General features: G+C 52.6%; 1 protein-coding gene and 1 long non-coding RNA gene across 6 annotated transcripts in view; one reads left to right on the top strand and one right to left on the bottom strand.

Moving 5' to 3' along the window:
- Positions 1 to 12113, top strand: part of Cplx2 (complexin 2) — a 73117-nt gene extending 61004 nt beyond the window's left edge. For 3 of the 5 annotated variants that reach the window (XM_087589694.1, XM_087589695.1, XM_087589693.1), the window contains 3 exons: positions 6993 to 7111; positions 7215 to 7390; positions 7936 to 12113. In XM_087589694.1, the coding sequence (XP_087445820.1) occupies positions 7081 to 7111; positions 7215 to 7390; positions 7936 to 8133 (405 nt within the window). In that variant the 5' untranslated portion in view covers positions 6993 to 7080 and the 3' untranslated portion in view covers positions 8134 to 12113. 5 annotated transcript variants of the gene reach the window in all.
- Lnc012 (long non-coding RNA 012) overlaps positions 1 to 15317 on the bottom strand; it is a 33174-nt gene that overhangs the window by 6308 nt on the left and 11549 nt on the right. The window contains 1 exon segment of the long non-coding RNA NR_126570.3: positions 6 to 5388. This is a non-coding gene — a long non-coding RNA (long non-coding RNA 012).

Genomic DNA, 15317 nt, shown 5'->3' with positions numbered 1-15317 from the left:
AGAGAGGTTTTGAATTTCCCTTCTGGAAGAGAAGCTGTACGGCGTCAGGGCCTGGCTGAGGGGCGTGATTGGAGGGCGCCTTCGGCATCCGCCCGCCCGCGGCAGCAGCCTCGGTCCCAGCTCGCCTGGCGGAGTTACACCAGGCAGCGGCGCGAGCTGGCTGAGCACACCGCACTGCCTGCTGGAGTCAGCCGGAGCCCTGCAGTGGCTTAGACGGTTGCTGGGACCACCAGGTCGGTGCTGACCGTGGGCCGGGGAGGTGGAGCCGGGCTGGGGGCAGTAGGGGAAACGCTCTGGCTCCGGAACAGCGGGGAAGCCGGCAGTGCGGTTTAGAGGGGCTCCCCAAGACCGCGGGGCGCTGCACTGGGGACTGCGGGCCCCTGCCCGCTCGGTGTGGTGCTGAAGGGACAGCTCCCCGCGGAGGCCAGGGGGACGGCTGGTACTGCAGACTCGGAGCAGGCAGATGTGGGCAGATGCGCACCCGGAGCAGGGACAGTGGGGCTTGGAGAGCTCGGGCTGCCCGGAGTGCGGAGACTCAAGTATAAACCTGGAGAACAACTTCGAGCCCACAAGAATAGGGTGGGGGACGTGGTCCTTGGCTACTTGGGGTGTGGCTACCCCTGAAGCCCTCCCGGACCCTCTTCTACAGGAGCAGAGAGTCACCCCAAGGGGTACAGTTCGGTTCCCAAGGGAATCCGAGGGTGGCAGAGGCCAGGTGGAGAGAGGGGAGCCCACGTCGGTGGGGGGTAGAGGGGCTATTTGTCCTCTTCCACAGGAGCACCTTTGGAGCCTGTGCCGGGGTCACAGACTCCGGTCACAGTTTCAGGCCGTCCCCTCCCTAGCAAAGTTTAAGAGTAGGCTAGGGTTCAAAATTGAGAGGCGTGTGTTGGGGGAAGGGGACACGCACTGGCCAACTGAGAGCCCAGGGCAGAGCTGTTGCGAGTGCTGGCTCTATGAGGGCCCGGGGAGCAGCGCCTGGAAGCCTGCCCTCTCTTCTGTGGGGGAAAGCCCCCGCCACTTTCGTAACCCAGACGAGTGATCCTTTAACTCTGGCCCAACCTCAAGCGCCCCCCCCACTCCCGCCACCTCCAAGATGTTTTGCTTCTAGGGTCGTGGGATGGGGAGGTAGGGGAGACGTCCTCTGTCTCGACCACCGCCATTAGCGTAGAGTCCCTTGGAAAAAAAAACAACGGAGTGTTGAATTGAGTTGTGATTGTAGCCCGTACTTGAATCATAGAAAAACAGCCGCAAAGACAAACACTGCAGGTGCTCATGTGTGCTTGTCAGAAGGAGGGGTCCGGTTCTTGAGACTCGACGGAACTGGAGCTTTGGCTGCCTTTGGAGGGGACTGACAGCGGGGGTGTGAGGGTGTGGGCTCTGGAGGGAAGATGAAGGCCAGCCCTGGGTCCCCCGCGACTGACAGCATGGAAACATTTGCATCAGCCTACCTACATCCCCTCCCCCTTTCCCCCAGTCCAACACCCTACCAGCAGCAGTAGCCTCCACCCCCACCAGCTAGCTCCCTTCCCGCGCGGAGACGGACGGCTGCTTTCCGCAGCACCGCTGAGGAGCGCCTCCTGGCGGTGAGACCCAAATCCTCAACCGCACACAATCCGCAGGCCCTCTCTCTGGCAGTCCCACTAGTAGCTACTGGCGCGCGCGCGCACGCACACACACACACACACACACACACACACACACACACACACACACACACCAGTGTGTCTAAGAGGTTAAGAATCAGACATGCAGGCTCATGCTTTGAGCCCGTGCACACAACATTAAATTCCACTGAGCAAACACGCTGAGGATATCCTCTGAGGATCCTCCAGAGAGGTGAAATGGGTAAGACAGGCAACAGAGAACCTTCTGCGATAACAAAGGAAAGATACCCAGACAGTTAGAGCATGAATAGAAAGTGCCTTAGATCTCACAAAAGCAAGAACCCATCCCATCGTATCAAGGAGAATGGAAACTGCACAGAGGGAAGCATTATTGGCAAAGGGCCTTAGAAAGTTAATGCTGCCACTGTTGTGGATGCCCATGACGACAACAAGGACACTTACAGGCTTAGACACCTGATTTGCATAATCTCGGTGCTCACAGCGGGCCTTGCACGCGGCATCGACTGTCTCCATTTTACACATGAGAAAACATTAAGTCAAGTACTCAAGATCATTTAATAAGTGCTGGTGCCAGGATCTGGGCCAGCAGGGATGAGGTTAAATGGTCCTAAGGCTGTGGGAATAGTATACCCAAATCACCCTGTCTCAAGTGGAGGTGGAAACGACGTTTGGGGGGAGGGGGATGCTGGTTAAGACACAGCAATGTACAAACGATGAGACATGAGAAGGAAAGTACGATGTCTGGTTCTAGACTGCAGGGTTTGAGGGTGAGAGCACAGACAGTGGTAGGTTTAACAAAGCCATGGGAAGCCAGTGCAGGGTTGGAAGTTTGCATGAGCAAATCCGCCTCTGAGGCAGATTAATCTGAGGGTCATGTGGAAGATAGGTAAGAGCTAGAGAAGAGACAGAGTCATGAACCAAGGTGGTAAAGCAAGCAGTAGGAGGGGGTGGCGGGTAAGCAGTGTCTGGAATTCTTCCCTGCGCCTCTATCCCAATCACAGCCACCTAATCCTTGTGTGCTCTGCTGTGCAGTTAACTCCCTCCCCAGTTAACTAACGGCTGGGAGGACCAGTGTTGGAGAATGATGCCCTTGCTCTCTTCCACAGCACCTGGTAAACGGTTGGAACTGAGGAGTGCAGGGTGAATGAGTGGGTGAGTGAGTGAGTGTGTGTGTAATGACTGGAGGCTTCGGTTGAGGCAATTGTAGCGAGGCATGCCGGAGGACCAGATGGGAGCCCTGCAAGGACGGGCTTGATCTCCCAGAGACTGAATTGGGAATGGCATACAGCAGAGGGTTAAAAACGTGCAGGCTTTGGAGAGAAAGCCGTGCATATGTGTGGCTAACTACGGCTCCTAAATCAGTTAGGCACAGATGGGAGGTTTCCATGGGAGGAACAGAGGAAAGAGAAGGAAGAGTTTGCCTACTGAAGGAACCCTCAAAGAAGAGGAAAAGGAGACCTGTTTGAGGAACCACAAAGGGTGCTGTGTCATGGAATTCAGATCTGAGACAGCTGACATTGGGGGAGGGGTAATGATCAGCATCAAATGCTAGCACAAGAGAAAGAGGCGGAGGGCTGTGGGTACTCCTGGTCAGGCACAGGTCTCCTAGCCATGATGGTGAGGGTGGCTCCAGGGCTGTGTGCTAAGACAGCAGGTCTCAGGAGCAGTAAGGAGATGAGGAGAAGACTCTCTGGCATGCTTCAGGGCAGAGAGTCAAAGAAAGCCATAGTTCAAGGAATGGCTTGGGGAAGGGAGGAGACCCAAGAGACTGAGAAAGGACAGTAAGGATGCAAGGAAGGTGTGGAGATGAGTCATAGAGGAAGAGGTACAGAGAGAAAAATCTAGATCGGCTTCCTCTAGGAGGAGGGAGTTCCCCGGAGCTAGGAGAGGGGAGGCTGCAGGTGTACGCAATAGCGTTCATTAATCGAGTTAATAATAGCTTCCATTGGCTGAGCACCTGTCACGTGACAAACACGTCCCACAGATGATTTCTAACCTTCAAACTGGCCGTGTAGCCCTCCTCTTTTTAGAGAAGACCCAGTTTCAAAAGAGCTGCCTCACTGGAAGAAAGGCCCCTTCAACAGCCATCCAAGTCTCCTGTTACCAGGTGGGGCTACACAGCCAAACGTTAGGTGGGGCTCAGGGAAACCTGCAAAAAAGGGGTAGGAAGGACTGTAGGAGCCAGAGGACTGGAGGACAGCACAAGAAAATGGCCCACAGAATCAACTAGCAGAGCTCATAGGGGCCCATGGAGACTAAACCGACAAGCAGGGAACCTGTATGGGTCTGACTTGGGTCCTCTGCATAGATGGTATGGCTGAGCTGATGTTTGTGCTATTGAGGGGCTTTTAACAGTGGGGATGTGGACTGTCTCGGACTCTTGCCTGCTTTGGGGACCCTTTTCCTCCTACTGGGTTGCCTCGTCCAGCCTTAATATGGGATGTGAATAGTGTTACTGTGACATGATATGCTGTGTTTGGTTGATATCCCTGGGAGGCCTGCCCTTTTCCGAAGGAAAATGGAAGAGGAGTGGATGTGGGGGAAAGAGGAGGCTGGGGGAAGGACCAGGAGGGGAGGAGGTAGGAGAAACTGTAGTCAGGATGTAATATATGAGAGAATGATAAGTAAACTAGAAGGAGGAGGGAAAGAAAAGAAGCAGAGCTTGGGCCTCAGAAGTTACTTAGGACTCTCTCCAGCATATGAGCAAAGAGACGGCCTCACAGCTAAGACGGCCACACTAAGGTTAGACAATAGGACTGTGGTGTAGACCCAAGAAGCCAAGCTAAATTATGCCTCAGAATTACTTAGGGAAGAAGGGGGAAGTGGGAAGGAAGACAGGGATGCGAGAGGAGGAGAGAACTGAGTTTCAGAATGAAGAAGGGAGGAGAGGTTGAAGGTACAGCGCCTAGGTCATGAGGACTTCTGCAGAGGAGCTGGGGAGGGGTGTGGGAGAGCATCTGGTCCCAGGAGAGAATGTGCAGCAAGTCAGGGACAGAGCCGAGCTCCAGCCCAGGTGTCCTGCTTTCCAACTAGAATCCTCTCAAATTAGACGACAGGCTGCACCTTCCACCAGCCACCTGGTAATTCTCCGAGCTCTGTGTAAACACCACGCAGAAACTCAAGGGTTCCTGAAATCACTTCATTTGCTCACAGCTCATTTCCTGTTCTTAGAAATTAAGCCTTCTCCCGAGGTCCGAAATCAACGGGGATCGTCTCCACAGAGCTGGGCAACCTTCAAACTCAGATCTCTGAGTCAGGGTGGGTTCTCTTGCCTTTACTGGAACACGTATGTTCCCTTCCGGCTTCATGTGGCCCCGTAAATAAGTAGTCAGCATTGGCTGCCTTTTGTGTAAGTTTCCTCTACACCTCCAGACACTTGACCTGCATTTTTTTTTCCTTAAAAATTAGTACAAAGATCACCTTGGCACTGCCCCATTTGGAGCAAGCTGAAGTGTTCACAGAGACTCAGGCCCAGTCTGGAATCCTTAACCAGTTCTGTCTGGTGCCAAAACCCTTGGGAACTTTTTCATCTAGCACATTAAGACCTTTCTCTACCAAAAAAGATCCCAGGAAGCTGTCTAATCCTGTGGATGCATTCTTGCATTCCTCATTACGAGAAACTCAGTCTGCTAATGCTTTCTCATTTTGAAAGAAACGAAGAGAATCCATCAACAAATAGCCTGTGACCTTGAACTCGACTTGGCTTCGATGACTGGCCTGGCAGAATTCTCTGTCATCATCTTTCCAGAGTTCTTTCTTCTCCCTAGAAAGTAATAGAGATGTAAAGTCTGTATGAGATAAAAGGCCCTGGGGCTAGGAAAAGCCGGACCCAGTTAACCTCCACCCCTCATCGCATTCAGGACAGTTTATGGATGCAGCCACACAGAACAGGGAGATGGGCAGCAGCCTTGTCAAAGAATCAGTGTAACTCAGGGGTGGGAGAGGTGGCTCAGGGATTAAGAGCTGCTCCTGAGGACCCAGGTTCAATTCCCAGGAACCACAGGATGGCTCACAACCATGTGTAACCCTGCCAGGGCTTTGATATGCTCTACTGGACGGCATACCTGTGGTGCACAGACTAACACACACACACACACACACACACAAATTAAAAATAAACATTTTAAGGACATTCTTAATGAATCAGTACCACTCAACAAAACAGGAGGTTCTACATTAGAGCGTTGGTGCCTATTCTCAGAGGGGTGGGGGTTCCAGCAGGAGGACCCCAGGGCTCCAGTCTGCAGGCCCTCCCTGTCACTGCTATCCCCCACTTGTTCATATGCTCCACACTGCATTCCAATTACAACTTTATGTGGAGAAAATCTTCCGAGGGAAAAAAACAATAAAAAAATATAATAAAAACAGAAAACCAGTAATTTAGGGAGGAGGATAAAGGACTAAGATTAGCAGAGCGCCTCCAAGGACCTCCCTCTGTAAACACCATAAAAGCACCGAGGCGACAATATCCCCCAATGCCCTCACGTGTAATTCAAAATTAAAAAAAAAAATCAACATTAGCTACCAAACACAAAACTTACACACACGCTCTGATGAAAAATAAGTTATTTTCTACTTGTCCGCTTTCCAAAGTCTGGCCAGGTGCCTGTTCATGCTAGCGCTATCTTTTGGTTCTCACGCACCCGTGGTTTTCTGCAGCCACAGCGCATGCTCAGTTACTTGGTGAGTTGGACCAACGGCCCAGCCTGACTCCTCTCTTCTCTCCAGAGTATCCCTGACCCCGACACTTCTGTTTCAGGAACGGGAAACCGAGAGCATAAGGAAGGGGTGTCGCCTGCTGAAGGTCACGTGACATAGTAAATGAGGACTGTATTAAAGCGGAACTCTTCCAAAATCTAGTCTCATCTCAATCTTCCTCGCTTTGATCAAATTAGGGGGAAAATATGTTCAGAGCGAAGGTTATAACACAGGAAGCAAGGCTGGAGAGGTGCTCAAGGGTAACAGCGTATACTGCTTTGGCAGAGGACCCAGGTTCTAGTCCCAGGGCCAACCGGGCAGCTCACAAGCATCTGTAACTCCAGTTCCAGGAGATCTGACGCCCTCTTCTGGCCTCCACAGGCACTGCACACACCGGTGCAATCTGCAGGCAGGCAAGACACTGGGATGCATAAAATAAAAATGAATAAATCCTCTTTAAGAAAAAATAACACAGAATAGGAATGAGAGGCTCTTTAATGCACGCCTTGCCCATAATACAGTCTCAATAGATTCCTTACCTCTTTCTTCCCATCAAGGCGTCGAGCCTTTCTCTCAATTGGCGATCCCTTATCAGAGCAAGAATCCAAGTCTCTTAACACTCTACCTGGGAAGAGTGCTTTCTGTCTGACCCTCCCTCCCCTCTTGCAGGCGAGCTCATTCCCCGAAGGCAGACCAGCCAGGAGTGCTGAATGCGAATTCAGTCACGGGCTAGGGAGCACTAACCAAAGCCTGTAGGATGGACTTCGTCATGAAGCAAGCCCTCGGAGGTGAGCCTGCCACCTCTGCCCACCCACGCACCCTCAACCCACCCGCCTTCCCTGTCCAACTGACCACGCCCTCTTCCTCCCTGACCACTCCACATCCCTGTAGGGGCCACCAAGGACATGGGGAAGATGCTGGGGGGAGAGGAGGAGAAGGACCCAGATGCACAGAAGAAGGAGGAGGAGCGGCAGGAGGCCCTGAGGCAGCAGGAGGAAGAGCGCAAGGCCAAACATGCCCGCATGGAAGCGGAACGTGAGAAGGTCCGGCAGCAGATTCGAGATAAGGTTAGCACCCCTTGAAAGTCCCACCTCTGACTCCCCTGAGCCCCAGATCTCATCTTAGACCTGGTTCTCCCCGAGCTTCACTCTCATCCTCGGAACATGCCCTCGAGGACTGTACCTAACAAAGAACATGGGAAGAACGCTGCAGTAGCTATGGCGCACGGTCCCGGGTCATTCGTTTAGTGTCTGGTAGCCCCACACTGCAAAGCACAGGTAGCCTTCCATCAGCCAGCCGTGTCACAGAGATGTGCCTCAGAACGTAGGAAGACCTTCAACATTCAGGACTTTGAGGATTTCAAACGGATAAAGGGGTATTACTGGTTAAGTGCGAGTTTTGAAAGAAACCGCGCCGTGGTCTTTTCTATCAGTCACCTGCTAAGGGCTGGGCTCAGTTCTCCAGGGATGGCAGCTTTCCCGGGGAGCTTAAAAGTGTTGATGAGACACCACATAGCCAACCTTCTCCTCTCCTTGACTTGACACCATGCCCCTCTCTGCCCCTCTCTGCCCCTCTCTGCCCCTCTCTGCCCCTCTGCCCCTCTCTTCCCCAGTATGGGCTGAAGAAGAAAGAAGAGAAGGAGGCAGAGGAGAAGGCAGCCCTGGAACAGCCCTGCGAGGGAAGCCTGACCAGACCCAAGAAGGCCATCCCTGCAGGCTGTGGGGACGAGGAGGAGGAAGAAGAGGAGAGCATCCTGGACACGGTGCTCAAATATCTGCCGGGGCCACTGCAGGACATGTTCAAGAAGTAACCTGTCCTCTTCCGGCCCCGTCCACGTTATGACTTTTTTTTTTTTTTTTTTGGTGTTCCTAGTTTTTCTTTTCTTTTTTTATTCAGTTAAGTCTCAGTTCCAAAGGGGAAAACCTCAGTCGGCCTCTGCCCCCTTTCCCTCAGCAACCCTTCACAAGCCCTTCATCCAGGGTTTCTAGTTCTGTTTCACTCCCAAGTAGCTTGGAGAAAAAAAAAGAAGAAGACAGTTTAACTCCAGCAGGGGGCATCGAACCCAGAGCCAAAGGCACTGGGTGCCCCCCCAGAAGCTCATGGTCTACATTAGTGTGGTAACACTCCCCCCCATACATTCCTTCATGCTCCCCACTGCCAGGAGGACCACTGTCCCCAGCCAGCCAAAGTAATGACACATTCCAGCCCTGCCCAGCATGCTGACCGTTGGCCTCTGAACCCCCAGTGGGAGTCCAGGTCAGGGCAGAGGCACCTAGTGGTCTGGCTCCAGGAAGGCTATTCAGAAAAAGCCTGCTCTGGAGAGCCTAGCTCTGAGAGGCTCTAGCTGGGTCTAGCCAGGTTCGAATCTGGCCTGGGCTGTCCTCTTTCCTCTTCCTGGTGCCACTGGCCAGGAACACACCTCCTCCCAACCCGACCTAAAGAAGCATGGTTCCTGAGGAGCCGCACCCTCCAAATGGATCCTCTTTGGACTTTAGCACATCTGTGGAGGAGCCCAGGGCAGGGCAACCCCTTATCCTTTCTCATCTGACTTAGGTCCTGGGTCCCCACTGCCAGGCTAGGCCCCAGTTTGCCCAGCCAAGGGGTTGCCCAGGCCCACAGAAAATACTTGGAGCCATCGGGCAGTGACGGTCTGTGCCACGAGGCCCCTCATCGGTACGGCCAAACTGCCCCCATTCCTGTCCACCCCTCTTCCTTCCATGTCCCGTCCATGTGCTTCCAAGTCCCCATTGTCCCCAGGAGGACTCTTCTTGGCCAAAGCCCCAGAGAGCTGGGGAGAAAGAAGCCAATTGTCACCTGGCAAAAGACTGTCCATTCATCCCACTGGCCAAGAGTCAGCTCTCCTCTGGGATGAATAGGACTGGTATGTGTCCTCACGTACCACGCCATCAAGGCTTCCTGCTCTGTGACTTGTGTAGAAATGGAGGGACACGAGGGGAGGTGCAAATGAGGGATGAGCGTGTGAGTCCTCACACACTAGATAATGTATGGCAGATCCATCATACCTCTAGGTGCGGTGTGTCTCGAGATCGTATGTGTTCGTGTCAGTTCTGTGTTACAGGCTGTTTTACCTGATGTACCTTGTGTATATGTGTTTGTGGGATGCAGTGTGCCTGAGTTTCAATCATGTGCTCGGTGCGTGCCAGCTGTCCCACGTGTTTAAAGATTGCATGTGTTAGCTTGTATTTGCATGTACTTTCAAAATGGCATGTGTGTCAAGAGTGACAGGTTACATGTTAGCTGCAGACATGTGTGTGTGTGAGAGAGAGAGAACTGTCATGTGGGCTAAGACTGGTGTTCATGTGTGTGGGTCTAAAGCAGGCAGTTGTAGGTAAAGAAGTCAGGAATAAGATGCTTCCTCCCAACCCTGAGATTGCTAGTCACAGATGGCCACATCCGACAGGAGACCTTACCTTGGCCTAGAGTCCTCCCACCCTTGGGGGTTTTCTACCTGAGGTCCTCAGAATGCTACTGGGACAGACCCAGGCAGTGCCCCAGGAAGCCATGCTGGGCCCCTACCAGGGCCTATCCCAAAAGCAGGGGCCCGGGAGGGGGCGACTTGCTCACCCCTGAAGCCCCTGTCCCGCTGGCCCCACTCTGCATTCTGCAAGTTTTCCATTTTAGTGGACTTAACGCTTTTATTTCGGAGAAGACAGACGTCTTCCCTGTCCGTTTCCAATAGTTAAAGCCATATCAGTTAGACCGCAATACTTTAAAGATGAGACTAAACAATCCTTATGTGTAGGGAACCAGAAAAGTCCCCTGGTCTCTCCCTTCTCTAAGGAGCAGGGCTTCGGTAGCTCTAGCTCCCGGGACTTACCCTCCCCCACCCTCTTGGGTCCCTGTGTCATCCCACAGAGGGCCAGTGTTTGTGTCTATGTCTGTGGTGGGGAGCCATCTTGCACCCCTATTGTCTGCTTGTTTCTGTTTTTTATCCTGGGCAGGACGGTCATTCTCAAGAGCCCCTGGGTCCTGGGCCGAAGACAGGCAGGGACCAGTCCAGGGGCCCCAGGCCTCCCTAGACCCTGAGTGTGACCCCCACACACTCTTAAAGGCAGGTAAGGACAACAGTTGAAGAAAGGCCTAACCCTCGACAGGGACTCTTAGACCTTAAAGGCAGAAGCGCAGTACAGAGAACCAGATGCATCGTAGAGACCAAGACCCGGGGAGCCACAAACAAGCAAGGAAACCCAGCCATGCAACCACCCACGTGGGCCCAAGAGACTCCAGACCGTTCAACTGAAGCCCTTGGTAGTTTCCACGGCTCCCCTGAGCCCAGAGCCCCACCTAGTGCCCTTCAGGCTGCACTGGCTTAGTCTAGATTTATGTCTCCTTTCTATCCCCAGGCAGCAGATTTTGAGGTTCTTTGACGGTGGAGGCAAGAGAATTTCTACGTGGTACATACCTGGTTCTACCCACATGCAGCCCAGGGGTTATAATAAGTGATATTTCTGACACAACCTGGACTATAGGGAGAAAACAGTGGGTGACCCTTGAAGGATGCTATGTGCATACAACACATTCATGGAAGGACAGAACTTGGGTGCTTGCGCATCAGAAAGGATGTTCGTTCCGTCACTCGACGTGCCTAGAGCAGGAGGTGTGTGTGGTCCACTGAATGGGCAGATGAATATATCATGCAGAAATGCAATGTGCAAATGGCATGCTGAAAAAAGGCCACACATACTGCATAGACATGCATAGACACACGTGCAAACACACGTATAACCATGCATATACATGCATACACACACATAACACATATGTACACACACTCACATGCATACACACATGCACATATGCATACATGCATATACATGCACACACATACATACACACATATGTGCATATGCATGTATGTGCATATGCATGCATACACATAAACACACATATATATACACAAGCACACACACACAGCATGGAAGATGGCTGGAGACAGAATGAGGCAGGCACATCACTGACAGGCATGTGCGCTCTTTAGAAAAGCCATCAGGCTCCTGCACCTGGAAATCACCACCATCGAGAAGAAAGGGGGCCTCTCTGGGCCTCTATGGAGATGACAGGGGGATATCCAAAGTACATGTCCTCCATTTCATCTCCAAAGCACCCAAACGTGAGTCCTTAGCAGCGAAGCTTCACAATACTTCCTCCATGGAAGAAAGAGCTGTACAGGTCATCCCAGTAAATGAGAGCAGGAAAGAGACAGAAGCCCAGAGACCCCTCACACACGGCACAGTGGATGAGCAAACCAGCCATCCTAAAGTCTTGTGCCATGGGGTTTCCAGCCCCAAGAATGCCAGCTATGAAACTAGCAGGGTCGCCCACCCACAACTCCCCCTCCATCTTTTTATGGTTTGGCCGGCTCTTGACCTCACCAGGAGGCCTGGGGATCAGACTGGCTCCCGTGGGGGATGTCTCCTAGCAAATGTCTCTGCTCTAGTCCTCATTCCTGTTGTCCTATCCTTCTCACCAGGGAGAGACCCGAGGTGCTCCTGCTGGCCCCAGGGTGGGGGTGGGAAGTCCTACTGAGACCCAGGGGAGATGGACCATCCTGCTCATGTAGGGAACCTCTTTCCCACAACTGTGCTCTGTCCTTGTTGCTCTGCTTCCTTTAAATGTGTCAGTCTCTGGGGGAGGGGAGGGCCACCCCCCCAAGCACTCCCTTGAACCTGACCAAAAGCCATGGCCGTGCTCCCCACTTTGTATGATGCAAATGCTAAGATGATGTACAAAACCAACCATGACGACAAAGAAAAAAGACCTTGTACAGCAGCTGTCCATCTGTCTGCCTTCTTCTGTCCGTCAGCACTGCCAGTGACGGGTGACAACCGACATCAACAGCTGGAGAGACCCCAAACACCCTCAGTCATAACCCCAGCTTCCAGCCAGGACACTGTGGGAATGACCTCAGAAATTAATGGAGGCCAAAGTTAGGGCTGGCCCAAGTTCCAGGATCGATTTCCCTCCCAAGGCCAACTCCACACTCCCAGAGGGGTTTGTGCAGGCCGACCCCCCTCGCTCCGCTCCCATTCCGTTTCGCACTGCCCCTCTTCACTCCTCGGGGTGTGGCGTCCTAAGAACACCATGAACACAATCGATGGACAAATGTCTATCAGTTGTTCATTCCACAAACAGGGATGGGACATCTGCTCCCTGCTGAGCCTGGGAGGCTTGCAAGAAGGAGGCTGAGTGCACACAGAAAGGACAGCATTCAGCCTCCCTCCTGGACACAGACATACTTCCTTGAGGGCTCAGGGTAAGACCCTTTCACTTCCATGCCGTGCTCTGGTCAGACCACACACCCAGCCCAAACTGAGGCCCCCATTTCTCCTGGTTTCTCAACACACTTCCCGTTGTAATGCGTGGGTCTGTCCTCACAGACAGCTTTCCCTCTTCCCCCAGATCCATCCCTTTCCCTGCCACCCCAGCCCCAGCTAGAGGCCTCTGTAAAATACAGACATGAATGTGTCACTCCCTGCTCAGAGATAGTATTACCCTCCTGCCCCAGAGCAAAGCTTCCAGATGGTTAAAATGGCCCAGTGTGATTGACTCCTGTGATTCCAACCTGCTAAGTCAGAGCCTCACTCCAATGTTCCAGGAGCACTCAGCCCCGCCACCATCCAATGCCGTATGGCATTTGCACATATCTCCCTCTGCCCAGAATGAATAGTTGCTCCTGCCCCTCCTTGTACCCTCTGCAAATTCTCAAAGCACTGTAGCTTTGTGCTGTGATAAAAGCCCTGAGCCAGCGTACGGACAGGCACTGCCATCCGGCAGTGCGATCTTGAGCGAGACACTTAACCCCCCTGAGCATCTGCTCACAAGGGAAAAGGGATGGTAATAAAAGGGATGGTAATAATTATTCTAACCTCCACCGTTGCGGAGAGTAAGTGGTGTTTTGTACCCGCACGCCCTTATCGTCAAGTACCGAGCACTCACCGACTAGCACTATGAACTCTATTTAAGGTGTGTGACTACACACGTCTCCCTCCACAGCTGCAGTCTCCATAAGGGCACCTCGTTTGTGACCTCCTAGTGGCTGTGAGTTAGGAGTCCGGGCACAAGATTAACTGGATCCTGTGCTCTCCAGTCTGCATGAGGATGGGAAGCGAAATGCAAGCAAATTACAAGCCTCATCAGGAGGCTTAGCTGAGCGTGGGTCGCTCCTAAGCTCACACAGTTGCTGGATGTTGGCTGGAGAACGTTCTCCATTCCGTGACCCTGTGGGCCCCTCCACTGAGGCAGCTCACAACATGAGGCTTGTTCTACCCACATGTGCAAGCCAAGACAATTCCAGGTGAGTCTGCTAGCAAAATGGAAGCCACAATTGTATATCACCTGACTGCAGAAAGACGCACCATGTAGCATGTCCCATGCTATTGGCTAGAAGAAATTACAAGTTCTTCCTACGCTGACAGGGAGGGAATTGCACCAAGGCGAGATTACCAGAACTAAGCCCAAAGCCTCTCTTCCTCAGAAAGTGCCAGAGTCCCATACCTTTCCAGGCATGGTCCCAGGAGATAGAGGAGATGTCCCGGAGGAGCATGGACAGGTGCGGAGTTCTACAAGGCAAGTTCAGGCCCAGAACCATGGGGGACTGGAGGGGAGAATGTGGACATCAGAATTCCCTAGGAGTCCACCACACAGTGAACTCTGCCTCCCAAGGCTCAGATGGGCTTCGTGATAGCTCAGCCCAGACACTCCATGCTTCCTGCCTCTGCTCTCCTTACAGCAGACTCCAGTGCACCTATGCCCTGACAGACAGCCACCACCACCCTCCTGGTTTTAATTCTAAAGTTTTCCTTTTATTCTTCTAGGCATCTTAATCTCTTAATTAAATCAAACTTCTGCTACGTACTTGGCACTGTACTAGGCACCAAGAATGCCAGCCACACAGCCCAGTCTAACTGGGATACACCTCGTAAAGGTAGAGATGGATCGATGGCTTGCCACAGCATATCCTGTCACTCAAGCAAACTTGAGTCTTTGGTGAAGGCTCCCTGGAGGAGACAACAACTAAAATGAGCCTGAAATGAGGAGGAGACTGCTTGGTGGAGAAGGGGGACACCCCGGTTACCCAGAGCAAAGCCAATGGGGGAGGTGGGGACAATAGCAGTCCAATTCAGGAATTAGGAAACAGCAAGAAAGGGTGAGAGAGATGTCTGAGGAGCTGGCCGAGCTGTTGTTGAGAGGCTGAGGCTGAACACCGCAAATGTGGTGCCCCGAAATAATGGGCAATATCTGCAGGCCACCAGAAGCCTTTTGAAGCAGAGTGGTTTTAAGCAGAGATACGAAGGGATGTCCTTTCAGGTTGGGAGTAAGAGGTTGGAAACCCAGAACCCAGGAAAGAGAGTGCAATATCAAGATAGGAGAGGATGTGGCCTGACCTTTGCCGTTGAGGAAAGAGCGTGAGAAAGCAGGCAGCATGAAGAGATGCATCAGAATCAAGTAGATGGGACCACGTGGGCAGAGCATGCAGGAGGGAGACATCTAGGCCAGAGTCTGCGTCTCTGCCTTAAAGGTAGAACTCTCCAGGATACAGAACACAGGACCGGGTGTGGGCAAGTTGGAGGAAGGTCACGGGTTTGGGTACGCTGGGCTCGAGGCACCTGGGTAAAGTCCAGTGGGTGGTCTGTGTTTCATACGGGTTCCCTCCCAGGGAGCACAAACGGCATTTTGCATGGTCTAGCACCCCAGCTGGGAAGGATTTGACCAATGACTTCACCGCAAGACCAGAAGATCTTGAAGTCAAGAAGTCTAGAATGGGCAGGAGTATTAAAGTCAAACCCATTCTCCCGGGCCACCCTTGGTTGGGGGTTCTCTCATGTCTGCACTCCCCACAATCTCCTGGACCGCACTCTAGTTTGAAAGGTCCCTTCTTCCCCTAAACTAAAAACTGCCGGGAGGCAGAGGGTTAATGAAACCTCCTTCCATATCTCGCTAATTGACTGCAAAGCCCAGCTTCTAGACCATTCA

This window comes from Rattus norvegicus, chromosome 17 (genome assembly GCF_021556685.1).
Source record: "Rattus norvegicus strain SHRSP/BbbUtx chromosome 17, alternate assembly SHRSP_T2T, whole genome shotgun sequence".
Taxonomy (NCBI): Eukaryota; Metazoa; Chordata; class Mammalia; order Rodentia; family Muridae; genus Rattus; species Rattus norvegicus.
Note: the sequence above shows the minus strand (reverse complement) of the source record. Positions and strands in the feature narration are given on the sequence as shown.